The sequence below is a fragment of the Canis lupus genome, chromosome 15 (assembly GCF_003254725.2).
Source record: "Canis lupus dingo isolate Sandy chromosome 15, ASM325472v2, whole genome shotgun sequence".
NCBI classification, from domain to species: Eukaryota; Metazoa; Chordata; class Mammalia; order Carnivora; family Canidae; genus Canis; species Canis lupus.
Genome location: NC_064257.1, coordinates 8,416,478 through 8,431,243, shown reverse-complemented (window position 1 = coordinate 8,431,243; position 14,766 = coordinate 8,416,478). Strand labels below are relative to the sequence as shown.

The following is a 14,766-nucleotide window of genomic DNA, read 5'->3' as shown; positions in this document are numbered from 1 at the left end:
ATTTAGAATGAAAATGTAAGTAAAAGCTACATTTCTTTCAAAGGACACATTAAAAAGACAAATGCCACCTTTCCTAGGAAAAAAGATACCTTCCATTTCCTCTGAGCCATGTATTTCTGCAGTAGTAATTGGGATTTGAGACGAACTTTGGATTTTGAAGCTTTGGCAGGCAAATTATTCAACCACTCATGTTTCAGGCACTGTGTGGCACTCATCCTGCAGCTGTGAAATCAAACAGAAGTTGGAACTTTTAGTTAGGGTTGCCTTTTCGGGTTGTCCAGAAGTTGGTTCAGCCAGGTAGGAAGCCTGAGTCAGTGGAACGGATTAATCATTCGGGCAGATCCACGCCACATACTGAAAAGGAACTCTTCGTATCTAAAATTCTCCTCCTTAGAAGTACAAGAACGAGATCAGCAAAATGCTCCCTGCCCTCTGTAGAGGGAATGTATCTCAGTGATTAATCACCTTCCCGGAGAGAGCTAGGGGAATCAGGACAGGGAGTAGGAAGGCCAGCCGAGCCTGGAAATGCTCTTAAGAAAAGAACAAAACCTTGAAAGAACATGAGCCTTGAAAGAAGCTTGTCTCTCGTTCCAGAGAAAAATGTCAGTTTCATTCATCTAAATTAAAAATACGTTTCCTCCCATGACTTTTCACAATCAGAAAGAATGAGATAGTAAAGGCCAGGGAACTATGGGCTGTCTCAGAGCCCAGGCTCTTGGGCCTCACCCTGGGCCATTTGCAAGTATTTATGTCTGATGAGTACCAGAAAACTCCATGGTTCCACCCATGGCTTTGATACGGCTGCTGAAAACTAAATAGGCCTTCGTTATCAATAAATGAGGTTTTCTGGCCTTTATTCTGGGGAATAATATCTGCATATCTCAGCTTTTATTCAACATTAACCTATTAAAAGTGATAACTTGGTAATAGTACTAATTTATATACGTGGTCTTTTCTAAAACTCTATCAAGAGTTTATGCTCCTAAATTGTTTATTTAACAGTTGATTTCTTTCATCTCTCTTCCTGTTAATTTTTTTGCTCCAAAGAGGTAGCAGACTAAGAAATCTTGGACACAACTGGTCCAGAGGAAGCCCAGCACCAGCCCGCTCTTGACAGCACCCAGATGGGCGGTTACCATCAAAATGGTTTGCGCCTGATGAGCAACGAAGGGTACCTCTTCTCTTTGACGAGCAGGCGGGAAACAAAGTCCTTGGCCTCCTCCGACAGCCCTTCAAAGGTGTCAGCATCAAAATCCCAGCTACAGTTCACAATAAAATTCATGGTCTCTGCATCTGTTTCCCCTAGAAACGGGGACAAACCGCTGAGTCTACAGAAGAGGGAGAGGACCGTCAGTGCGCAGAGCCGCATCTGCCGACACGCAGCAATGGGAGAGAGGTCTTCCCAAGGTCAAGCAGCATTAACCAGAACCAAGAGGGTTCAAAAGAAAAGCACCCCCCGGAGATAGTCCAGAGGGTTCTGCTAGGGGAGGAGGTGGCAGGACTGAAAATTTGGAGGCATGAAGAGTGTCTGGATAAACCCCCAGTTGTGCTCACCTACTTGGCTTTTAGCCTGAAGTGGAGGATAAATTGAGACCCAGTCCAGACTGTCCATTTATCAGGTACATCCTGACTTACACATACCCTTCAAGTCTCTGAGACAGCCTGGCTAGCTTCACCCCAGCCCAAGCCACAGGACCAAAGGAAAACTGGTGCATTAGCCTGTCTGGAGTGAGCGCAGAGAGACAGGACTCTACCTGCTGCCTTGGGCCTCAAACTTCCCCCTCCAGAGGCAGCACACACGTATGGGGGTGTGGCCCGGGAGCAAAGTACATGCCTTGACGGGGCCTCTGAGGCAAAGCCAAGGGAGGCCACACATCTCCCCTTGGGGCACCCCAACTCTGCTTCCTCGGTCCGGAGAAAGCAGGGGGCACGGGGCAGGGGGGACAGCTTAGTAGAAGATGCCCCAGCCGGCGTCCTGCCCGACCCACCCTCCCCGTCCTGCCCCACCTGTGCCGCAGCACCTGCAGGCCCACCCAGAAGTTTCAGGGAACCAGTGCCCCCCGGAATCAGCTCAGCGACCGCTAAGAGTTGGTGTGTAAATGCCCTAAGTCCTGCCCCTGCTCAGATAGAATGATGGAGGGGCTGCTCCTCAGTGGGTCCCAGACGTCCCCGGCAGGATGAACTCCAGGTGCCCACAGGATGACTCAGCAGCCGTGCTTTACTGGGGTCTTCCTCTGTCTCGTGTCCCTAATCCTCTGCCGGGAACATCTCTCAAATAAGACTCGCACTCAAACCTTTGCTGCTCCTAAGGAGACCCAAGCCAAGACCGCCGGCCCCGGACCCCTTGGGAGCCAGGCTCCCGGGCACTCACAGCATGTAGGTAATGACCCCCACGCTCCACATGTCCGTCGGGAAGGACACAAATTCATAGTTGACAACTTCCGGGGCCAGGAACTCTGGAGTGCCGAAGTTCACCTTCAGCTTTTCCCGAGGCTTGTACCTGGGGAAGAAAGGGTCCAGAGGACCGTGGGCCGAGCCCCAAGAGACGGTGTAGAGGCTGGGACGACTTCAGGCAGGAGCCCGACGTTCCCAGACTCCTGTCCGCCGCAGTTGGCTGGACCTCGCCTCCCACCACACCACCCAGTGCTTTCCTGGGTCATCATACCCCCCGGCCCCAACTCTAGACAGTTCCTGAGTCCCTGGGGAGAATCAGAAAAGCACGGTCCTCTTCCTCCAAGCAATTACAGTGTGAAAAGGAGAGACGATCAGCATGTCTCCTTGAGCTTGCCGCCGCGTGAACAAGCGCAGACACGCTGACAGCAGCTGTCCGTGGAGGGCTGCCCTCGTGGCACGAGTGTTTGGTGAGTACTAGAAAAAGTAACCATGCAACTATGATGACCACTCCTCATCGGGAAAGCACAGATGAAAACCACAAAGACGTACACTGCACATCGTGACTGCTATAAAACAACCAACCAAACAAAAGAACAGAAAGTAGCAAGAGTCGGCTAGGATGTGGAGAATTGGAACTCTGGCCAGTGGGAATGTAACGTGGTGCCATCACTATGGAGAACAGTGTGGCAGGGCCTCAAAAAAATTAAAAATAGGACTACCACGTGATCCAGCAATCCCGCGTCTGGTGTATATCCAAAAGAATTGAGAGCAGAATCTTGAGGAGATATTTATACACCCACGTTCACGGCACTATTCACAGTAGCCAGATGGAGGAAGTAACTCAAGGAAGTGTCTATCGATGGATGATCGCACAAGTAAAACGTGGTAGATACATCCCGTGGACTATTGCCCAGCCCTACACGGGGCAGTTCTGGCACACGCCGTCATTTGGGTGAGCCCCCGGGGCCTTATGCTGAGCAAAAGAAGTCAGCAGCAAAGAGACAAATACTGTATGGTTCCACTTTGATAAGGTACAAAGACAGAGACAGAGGGTAGAAGGATGATTTCCAGGGGCTGGAGGCAGGAGGAAACTGAGCGGTTACTGTTTAATAGGTACAGAATTTCATTTTGCAGGATGAAAAGAGTTCTGGAGATTGGTTGCACAACAATGAATTCATTTAAAAATGGTCGAGATGGTAAGTTTTATGTGTATTTTACACAATTACAAAAAGAAAGAGAATTAGAAAAAAGGTTCTAGACAGCACGATTAATAAAGGCTAGAAAGAGAACTAATGGCTGAGTGAGAAAGGGGGTGGTCAAAGGTGGTTTTTAGAACTTCTAGACTTTTAGAAAGCCTTTAGCTAAAATTTAATGGGCAACGACCAAGATGTCCTTTGGTAGGTGAGTGGATAAATAAGCTGTGGTATATCCAGACAATGGAATAATATTTAATGCTAAAAAGAAATGAATTGGGGATCCCTGGGTTGCTCAGCGGTTTAGCGCCGGCCTTTAGCCCAGGGCGCGATCCTGGAGTCCCAGGATCTTGTCCCGCGTCGGGCTCCCGGCATGGAGCCTGCTTCTCCCTCCTCCTGTGTCTCTGCCTCTCTCTGTCTCTCATGAATAAATAAATAAAATCTTAAAAATAAAATAAAATAAAAAGAATTATCAAGCTATGAAAAGACATAGAGGAAACAAGTCCACAGTACTAAGTGAAAGAAGCCAGCCTGGGTGGGCTGCATACTGTAATGGTTCCAACTACATGTCGTTCCAGAAAAGGCAAAGCCATGGAGACCTAAAAAGATCAGCAGTTGCCAGGGGTTGGAGTGGGAAGAGCAAAGGAGAGATACACGGGGCGAAAAGAGGATTTGTAGGACTTAAAAATACTCTGTACGGCACCATCGATGAACACCCGTCATGATACTTTTGTCCAAACCCATAGAGTGTCCAACACCAAGAGCGAACGGTAAAGTATGGACTTCCGAGTGATAGTGTCAGCGTAGGTTCATCAATGGTGACAAATATAACCCTGGTCAGGGAGGCATGACAGGGGGCAAGGGGCACATGGAAAATCTCTGTACCTTCCCCTCAATTTCACTGTGAACCTAAGATGGCTCTAAAAAAAAATAGTAAAGTATTAATTTATAAAATGTAATGGGCACTTTTGATTGGCCAGGCTAAAAGTTTTACATATATAATCTCTTCTCGTTCTCACAACAGCCCCATGAAGTCTGTAAGATTACTGTCCCCATCTTGCAGATACGGCAATTGAGAATAAAATGAATATTTTGCCAATGTGCCCTGCTTCCCTTAAACCAAGGAGGCGACTGGTCAAAGAGTTTTCTCTTCGAAATTTGCCGAGAGCCAGGTCAATGCAGCCCTCGGGCAACACGGCCCATATTCTCCCAGTGGAAGAGCTGCAAGGGTCGTCTTGGTGGCCTTACGTGGGGAGCAGGGGGCGGGAGGAGAGCGGGAACCCTCTGGCAACACGCCGCTGCCCTCTGACCACTGACCCAGGGCCAAGGAGCAGAGCTGAGAGGGACAGCTCGCCCCAGAGCACGCAGCCTGCGAGGCCCTGACGAGTCCTAGGGAAGCCGCAACGTCCTCCAGCACCTCGGGGCCGAGGATAAGAAGAGGGCGAAACAGTATTTGATTCATCATGTGGGGAAAAACCTTTGTTAAATAAATGGATGCAGAGGCCTTGATGAAGATCTTCATTTGGGTTTTGTTGTAAAATAGTGTGTTGTTTTCTTTTGAAAAGGTGCAAAATATCTATCACTACTGACAGGACGTTAATGTTTGGGAAGAAATGAAAACTGGTTTGTTTTGAATACGAGCGCGGATACGCACGTTCCAGCAAATGTGTCTGCAGCTGTGAGGTGGGCAGGGCTTTGTGATATAAATGTACATTTTCAGGGTATACTCTCACTTCTAAAATGCATGTTTTGTTTCACAACTAAAGATCTGAAGCTTCTCCATCCCCTGTAAATGAAGAAAAAAGAGAAGACCCAGGCTCTCAGCCCCTGGAAGGCACATTCGCGGGCCTGGGCGGTGTTTCCCTGCTTCGTCCTGCCCCACAGGCGCATCCTGATCCGGGACTGCAGCTCACTGCACCTGCGGCAGCATATGTTGCCCTCCCGTGGACGCTGGGCTTGGCCGCCAGGGCTGTGTGGGGAGCGACAGTGGGCCCAGCCCAGCCTGCGCTGTCGCTCCCCTGCCATCACCATGAGGAGAGGACGCGCGTAGCAGACCTGTCCTCACTGACCCGCATCTTGGATCCAAGCCCACGTCAGCTCAGTGAATGGGAACCAGTGATTCCCAACCAGTGGCACTTGGGTAAATATGGAACAACCAGCTGTCTGATTAGAGCCTGACTGGCAGCAGGGGCCACTCTCAGTGGTGTAAATACTGATTTCACCACGGCTCATTTCAAACCCCCATCATGACGCCACTGAACGCGGAGTCGGGAAGAGATGTGCCCACAGGCGCACCGTTCCACGGCCTTCCGCTGTACGGGTACGACAGGCGCAGGTAACTCCAGGAGCAAAAGTAGCAGCAAGGATTTTAACATTTGAAAATGTGATCTTTGTTTTATTTTATTTTATTTTTTAAAAGATTTTATTTATTCATGAGAGACACAGAGAGAGGCAGAGACACAGGCAGAGGGAGAAACGGGCTGCCCACGGGAGCCCAATGTGGGACCCGATCCCGGGTCCCCAGGATCACGCCCTGAGCCGAAGGCAGGTGCTCAACCGCTGAGCCACCAGGCTGCCTCTGATCTTTGTTTTTAATATAATTTCTTTAATTGTAAGTTTATACAATTTTAATTTTTAATCAGTGGTGTGTTTTGACAACTGTTTACAAGGCTGCCTATCATGAGCGGCTATGAGGTGGGTCCAGCATACCAGTCCCCCAGCTGGGTCGCAGAAGTGGAGATGAGAATAGATGACTGTCTTGAGCCTCTGCCATCTGGGGTGGTTCGTTACACAGCAGTACTGTGGCAGGACCCAACCCCACAGCTCTGCCAAAATAGCCACCGAGATCCCGACTCCAAATTCCTAGCATAAGGCCCTCTGTGATCATAGGGTCACATATGGGGTTGCAGCCCCACAGCAACGGCGTGGGCACCTCCTCGACCTGCCAAAGGATCTGATGAAATGGGGCTTGGATTCCAATCTGAGCACCCGACTGGCAGTCAGGAAGCACAACCCTGCACCCCAAATTCTGGAGACCAATCTCAAAGAAGATCCTTCCCATTCCAGCCCCATCCTTGACCCTTGACATGTCCCTATTTAGACCCACGATGGCTCTCACTGCCCCACCCGGTGTGGTGCTGGTCCCTCTTGCTGGAGGTCAGGGCCCCTGAAGACCTGCAGTTCTCCTGTGTGACTGGAGGCCCTACACCCACTGCAAGTCTCCGCTGCTCCTAATCGCTGCACCCAGAAATACGCCTTCGCTTTCTACAGTGTGTATTATAGGGCACAGCTGGCTTTTTCCTCCCTCTTTACATTTAATTCTTCGGGGTATAAAACAGGCTCTCCAACCCTCCCCCACCCCCCGCACATTCCCTCAAGAGTCTTCCTCTCTGATTGCCTCATGCTCCCCAGGGAGCAGACCGATGTGGCAAATCCCACTTTGCCAAATGATCCTTCTGCCAAGGCCAGTCTGCCAGGCTGCTGCGGATGTTTCTGATGTTTTCCTTTTACCTCCCGGCTGCAGCCCCAGCAGGCAGCCCGCCCGCGGGATGGGCTCCTGAGCAACCCAAGTGCCACCTGCACCTGCACCTGCCTGGCCGCGGACCGTGGGCGGCCTTCCCGCCGATGCGGTTCCCGCGCTTGTTTTCTGCCCCGGGCCCATCGGCAAAATCACTGCCACTAACGCCTGTGACCAGGTGAGCAAATTCAGGAGAGTCGGAGGTGGACCTTGACCGCGCGGCCCCTCTCACGCCCCAGGTCACACTGCGCGGCCCGGGGCAACGTCCGGCTCCCTGTTAGCCCCCCTCCTCCCCGCGCCCTCTTCCCTCAATCCCCCCCAGAGCCTGCATCCCCTAGGACACCCCCTCCCCGCTCCCGTCCCGCCCCCCAGTCTGCCCCCCCTAGGCTGCTGGGTCCTCCTTCCCAGACTCCAAGCCCCCGCTGCTAACTCTGCCTGAATCCGGTTTGTCACTGTACATGCTCCTCTGGCGATTGGACATCTGGGGTGGGGGCGCTCCACATGCCCTGGGGAGGCTGCGCATTCAGGGGGAACAGAATTGCCCGCTGCCTGAACGTTGCCCCCTGGAAGGGCGGAGAAGTCTGGGCTGGGGCCCCCCCCGGGCGGCTCAGCGGGGGAGCATCTGCCTTGGGCTCAGGGCATGACCCCGGGTCCCCACAGGGAGCCTGCTTCTCCCTCTGCCTCTGCCTCTCTCTCTGTCTCACAAATAAGTAAATAAAAACTTTAAAAAAATAGTCTTAGCCGTTACAGGGCTTTGTGGCCCTCCAGAGGTGCAGGCACATAGGACTTCAGCTGCATGTAGGACACAGGACAGACACAAAGGACCTCTGCGGCATTAAGCTTCATGGGGAGGGGCCCGCGGTGAGGGGAGAAATGTCCACAAAGGCTCTTTGGAAAGTGATAACAGAGACCTCGTTCTAGCATATAGGACATGCAAGTGTAGAGGATGTGGCCAAACCTTATAAGACATTATTTAGGAAAACATTAAGCAATTTTTTACATTATGGATTGAATGTGATTTTGAAGCATTTGGGTTGGGGGGTTTGGTATTGTTCCTGAAAAACCAGCCACTGGGTGATGGGGACCCTGAAGGTCAGTAGGGTTATATACACTTCCCTCTGCCATTACTCTCATGACCTCACCTTTGGCCTCCCATCCTTAATGTGGGCATTGGAAATGCATCTTTTACCCCTACAAAGAGGTAAGTACATTTACCACTTCACCCCATGGGAGAGGGACCCAGGAAGACGCTCTGTGGTTTTGATTACTGTTTCTGGGAGGCAGGTCTGGACACCAGAGGCTGAGTGGCTTTGTCTCCCTGGGACAAGGTTTTGCTTTCTTCCCCTTGTGGATGGAGTGGAGGACACCATTAGTCTTATAAGGCGACAAAGACAACTTCTTTGGGGAAAATGACCACCAGGGCGACAGAAAATTTGAAGAGCAGAAAATTCAGCTGTACCTAGAAAATATGTGATTCTCAGAGAAATGTCATTCTCGGTGGAAACAGAATTCTGGAGAAAGCCTGGAGGATGGACATACAACTACCCCTGTTTGTAGACTGTTGCTATAAGGCAGAAGTCCTTGCTTCTCCTTGACAGGCTGTGGGATTAATTGTATTTCAAACCTCGTCTGAGCAGGGAGGATGTGACAGTTCAAAGAGCACCACTGCATGGGCATCCTCAGACCCAGTCTGTCCCCACCGCAGCCCTGGAGCCAGGGTGTGCCGAGCTATGTGACATCTAGCACCGTCCCTGCCCCTGGAAGCCTGCAGAGTCTGCAGCGTGAAGCCACCCCAGTCCCCAGGGTCCTCTGAGGCCTGTTTGCATACGCAAAGGCTACCAGCCGCTCCGTGACAGAGCGTCCTGTGTCAGTCGCAAACCCAAGGATTGGCACATCCAAGACAGTCACAAGGAGTCCCCGAGGAGTTTTGTCAAAGTGCCAGATACAATTCTCTTACCTTCTGGCCAGCCCGAAGTCAATGATCTTAATTTGATGTCCTGTCTGATTGACACACAGTATGTTCTCCGGCTGGGAAAGAGAGAGACATGTGCTTAGCTCAACCGGCAGCCAAGGTGTGCACCTGCCACACTTCTGTCAATAGGCCGCAGTTTCCCAGCCTCCAGGAGAGCCAAGGGGACAGGACAGTCCTACAGGGATATGTAGATCGTAAACGGGAGGAAGGGGGGCTTGAGACAACAGGGAGTGGCATGGCTTGTAGAGAATGGGGGCACTTCTGGCCTGTGTAAAGCAGCTCCAGCCAGTGGTCACCACACGGAATGCAGGCCCGGTTGTTCGAGAGAAGCCAGACTACAGATTTTTATGTAAAATTCCATGCTTTTAAATATTGACAACCAAATGTAAACATACGTCCCATGTGCAGGAGTCAAACAGAACATCCCTGTGATGTAGACTTGGCCCACAAGCTGCTTGTTGAAGACTGTCGGCTCGGGGTCATGGTTCTGAAAGTCGGCTGTGCATTAGAATGATCAGGGGAGCTCTAAGGTCCTGATGTCCAGGCCCAACCCTGACCCATGACAGCAGAATCTCGGGGGTGGGAACCAATGCTGCAGGAATCTGGTCAGGAGATCAGAGCTCTCAATGTCAATCCCCCATTTTGTGATGACAGCGGTGACCCAAGGGATGGAGGTGGTGGTCCTGACACGCTTCTCCTCTAAGTTCTTCAGATTAGCTTGGACGCCTGGGGGGAGCCTGGCACGATGCTTGCTTCTCGAGCCAAACAAATTTGGATGGGGTTGGGGTGGATGCACATGGAGGGTTTATGGTAGAAAAGCCTTGGAGACCGAGGCCTAGCGCCCGAGGTCTAGGGGTCTATTATCTGCATCCGTGGCCCTGGGCCAGTCCCTTCTCTTTCCTCAGTATCTCCACCTGTGCAATGGGAGTAATAACGACTTCCTGCCTTCCTCCTGGGAGGGTATAAGGATCGAGTCACACATATGCTGCTAAATACTGTACAGCTTTCAAAGCAAATGTCAGTACTATTCTCCCAACAGGAGGCTTTATTGTTATTTATGTTATAATGGAGTCATCCAGCTCCTCAGGTAAGAGCAGGAGAATGGGGATTCGAAGTCTCCATATCTTCTCTCTAAGGTCTAGAGCAACACTGTCCCATGGAAATATAATGTGAACTATATCTATAATTAAAAATTTTCTAGCAGCTACAGTAAAACGGTAAAAAGGAATGAAAAAAAAGAAATAAATGAACTTAATTTTTATAATAGCATTATTGAAAATAAATAATAAATAATATAATATTCATTTTAAAGTATATAATTCTGTGGATTTTATTTATTTTTTAATTTTGTGGATTTTAATATATTCACAGTTATGTAATGATCATCACTATCTAATTTTAGAACATTTTTCAGTCACTCTCCATCCTTTCCCTAAATCTTGTAACCAATAATGTATTTTCTGTCTCTTTCAATTTACCTGTTCTGGTCATTTCATATAAATGAATCCTACAAATGCCAGCCTTTTGCATCTGCCTTCTTTAATTTAGCATAATATCCTTAGGGTTTATCTATATTGTACTATGTATCAGTACCTCCCTCATTCCTTTTCACAGCTGAAAATTATTCCATTGTATGGATATACCATCTTTGTGCACCTATTCATCTGTTAGTGAATATTCAGGTTGTTTTCACTTTGGAGCTATTATGTACAATGCTGCTAAGAACACTTACGTACAAGTTTTAGTGTTGACTTATGTTTTCAATTCTCTTGAGTACATACTTAGAGGTAAATCACTGGGTCATGAGGTAAGTCTGCATTTAACATTTTAGGATCTGGGGATTCCTGGGTGGCTCAGCGGTTTAGCGCCTGCCTTTGGCCCAGGGCGCGATCCTGGAGTCCCGGGATTGAGTCCTCCCTGCATGGAGCCTGCTTCCCCCTCTGCCTGTGTCTCTGCCCCTCTCTGTGTCTCTCATGAATAAATAAATAAAAATCTTTAAAAAAAAGATTAAAAAAAATAAAGTGGGTGCTCAATTTTACAATCCCATCAGCAATGTATGAGTTCCAGTTTTATTTTTTGAAGATTTTATTTATTCATGAGAGACACACAGAGAGAGGCAGAGACAGACAGAGGAAGAAGCAGGCTCCCTGCAGGGAGCCCGAAGCTGGACTCGATCCCAGGACCCTGGGGTCACACCCTGGGCCAAAGGCAGATGCTCAACTGCTGAGCCCCTCAGGTGTCCCCGTCATTTTTATTTATTTTAACTTTGTCTAATGCGTGTGAAATAGTATCTCACTGCAGTTTTTATTTGCATTTCTCCAATGACTAATGATGTTGCTAATCTTTTCATATGCTTATTGCCCATTTGTATATCTTTATTGGATAAATGTCTTTTCAAATCCTTCGCCTATTCAAAAATTTGTCTTTCAATTTTTGAGTTGTAAGATTTCTTTACATATTATAGACATAAGTCCCTTATCAGATATATTGTTTGGAAATATTTCTCCCATCCTATGGGCTATCATTTCATTTTCACAATGATATCCTTTGAAGCCTAAAGGTTTTTAATTTTGATAAAGTCTAATTTATCTATTTTTCTTTTCTAGCTTTTGCTTTGAGTCATGCCCAAGAAATCATTGCCTAGTAATCCAAGGTCACAAAGATTTACTCCTATGTTTTCTTCTAAGAATTTTATAATTTTAGGTCTTACATTTAAGTCTACACTCCATTTCGAGTTAATTTTTGGTTATAGTATGAGTATATGCTTTTGCATGTGGGTATCAAGCTTGGTGTCCATTGAAAAGATTATTCTCTCTTCATTGAATTGTCATGGCACAGTTATCAAAAAATCAACATCCTACAAATATAAGGGTTTGGTTTTGGACTGTCAACTGTATGCCATCGAGCTATCTATTCATCCTCATACACATAACTCATTGTTTTGATTTCTGTAGCTTAGTTGTAAATTTTGAAATTAGGAGATGTGTGTCCTTCAGCTTTGCTCTTCTTTTTCTTTCTTTCTTTTTTTAAAATTTATTTATTCATGAAAGACACAGAGAGAGAAAGAGAGAAGCAGGGAGAGAAGCCGGCTTCATGCAGGAAGTCCAACGTGGGACTTGATTCCAGGCCTCCAGTATCACGCCCTGGGCTGAAGGTGGCACTAAACCACTAAGCCACTGCGGCTGCCCTGCTCTTCTTTTTCAAGATTGTTTTTGCTATTCTGCATCCCCTAAATTTCCATCTGGATTTTAGGATCAATGCATTAATTTCTGTAAAGAAGCTAGCTGCAATATTGATGGAGATTGTGTTCAATCTGTAGATCAATTATTGCCATCTTAACAAAATTAAGTCTTCCAATCCATGACTATGGGCTATGCTTCCATTTATAGGTCTTCTTTAGATTCTTTTAATAATGTTCTGTGGCTTTAAGAACACAAGTCTTGCACTTCATCTGTTAAATTTATTCCTGCATATTTTATTCTTTTTGATATTTCAGTAGCACCCCCCTATTCATGGGAGATACATTCCAAGACCCCTAGTAGATGCCTGAAACCACAGATAGTACCAAACCTTATATATGCTATGTTTCTTCCTATATATACATTCCTATGATTAACTTATAAATAACTTATAAATTAGGCACAGTAAGAGATTAACAACTAATAACAAAACAATTATAAAATATGTATACAGCAATGTCCACAATAGCCAAACTGTGGAAGGAGCCTCAGTGTCCATTGAAAGATGATGGATAAAGAAGCTGTGGTTTATGTATACAATGGAATATTCCTCAGCCATTAGAAACGACAAATACCCACCATTTGCTTCAACGTGGATGGAACTAGAGGGTATTATGCTGAGTGAAGTAAGTCAATCGGAGAAGGACAAACATTATATGGTCTCATTCATTTAGGGAATATAAAAAAATAGTGAAAGGGAATAAAGGGGAAAGGAGGAAAAATGAGTGGGAAATATCAGAAAGGGAGACGGAACATGAGAGACTCCTAACTCTGGGAAACGACTGGGGGTGGGTGGGTGGAAGGGGAGGTGGGCAGGGGGTAGGGGTGACTGGGTGATGGGCACTGAGGGGGGCACTTGATGGGATGAGCACTGGGTGTTATTCTATATGTTGGCAATATATGTTCAAATTGAACACCAATAAAAATAAATGTATATAAAAAATAAAATAAAATATACTATAATAAAAATTATGGGGATGTGGCCTCTCTCTCAAAATATTTTATTCTACTACGTTCAGGCTTCTACTTGGGATGACAGGAAATGACAAAATGCCCAGTGATGCGGAGTGAGGTGAATAATGTAGGAATCGTGCTTTAGTGTTAGGCTACTACTGACCTTCTAACCGTACATCAGAAGGCGGATCATCTGTTTCTGAACTGTGGCCAACCACAAGTTACTGAAACCATGGAAAAGGAAACCAAGATGGAGGACTCTTCTATTGTAAATGGATTCTTCTTAATTTTATTTACAGATTATTAATTACTAGGTATAGAACTACAAGTGATACACATTTGTCTTATATCCTTTAACCTTGCTGAACTCACTTATTTGTTCTAATAGTTTTCCCTCCAACTCCTCAACATTTTCTATATGCAAGATCATGTCATCTGAGAACGGAGTTTTACTTCTGCCTTTCCAATCTGTATGCCTTTTACTTATTTTCTTGTCTAACTGTCCTGATTAGAACATGAAGTACAGTGTTTAATAGCAGCGGCAAGAGCAGGCATCCTTGTTTTGTCCCTGATCTTAAGGAGAGAGCACTCAACTTTTTGCCATTATGTATAATGTTAGCTGTGGGTTTTCCATACATGGCCTTTATCAAGTTAAAGAAGTTTCTTCTGCACTTACTTTGTTTACTGTTTTCATCATGAAAAGTTGTCTGACATCGTCAAGTCTTTTTTCTGCATCTATTGAAATGATCATGTGATTTTGTTCTATATTCTATTGATATGGCATATTACATTGATTGATTTTTCATATGTTAAGCCAACCTTGCATTCTTAGGATAAATCCTACTTTGTCATATGTATAATCCTTTTTACATGTTGTTGTATTCAGTTTGCTCATATCTTATTGAGAATAATCACAAAGATTATTGATCTTTCCAACCAATCAAGTTTTGGTTTCACTGATTTTCTCTATTGTTTATTCTCTGTTTCATTTATTTATGCTCTACTCTTTATTATTTCCTTTCTTCTTCTGCATTGAGTTTAACTTGCTCTTCTTTGTGGGATCTTAGATTACTGATTCGAGATATTTCTTCTTGTTTAATACTGGGGTTTGCAACAAATTTCCTCCTGGGTTAAATGCATCCCATAAGTTCTAGTATATTGTGTTCTCATTTTCATTCATCTTAAAGTATTTTCTAAAACTTAACTCCATAATATATTTCATGTAACCCAATATGCCCAATATTTTATCATTTCAATAGGTTATCAATATGAAAAACATTGAGATATTTTCCATTCTTTTTTTATATTAAGACTTAGAAATCTAGCATGTATTTTATATTTACAACACATCTCAACTCAGATACTAAATTTTCATCAGAAATATTTTAGATGTATTTAGATTTCATGAAATTTATAGTTGAAAAGTAAATTCACATATTGAAGTCATTCCAAATATACTTAAAAGTATGATAATAACCAGAGTGTCAGTTTTTAAAT

At 46.0% G+C, this 14,766-nt stretch overlaps 1 protein-coding gene across 1 annotated transcript in view; it reads right to left on the bottom strand.

The window, feature by feature from the left end:
* The window catches only part of MYLK3 (myosin light chain kinase 3), a 34,509-nt gene that overhangs the window by 1,952 nt on the left and 17,791 nt on the right, over positions 1–14,766 (bottom strand). Inside the window, 4 exon segments of the mRNA XM_025420006.3 lie at positions 90–222; positions 1,176–1,328; positions 2,372–2,500; positions 9,062–9,132. Of these exon segments, the coding sequence (XP_025275791.3) occupies positions 90–222; positions 1,176–1,328; positions 2,372–2,500; positions 9,062–9,132 (486 nt within the window).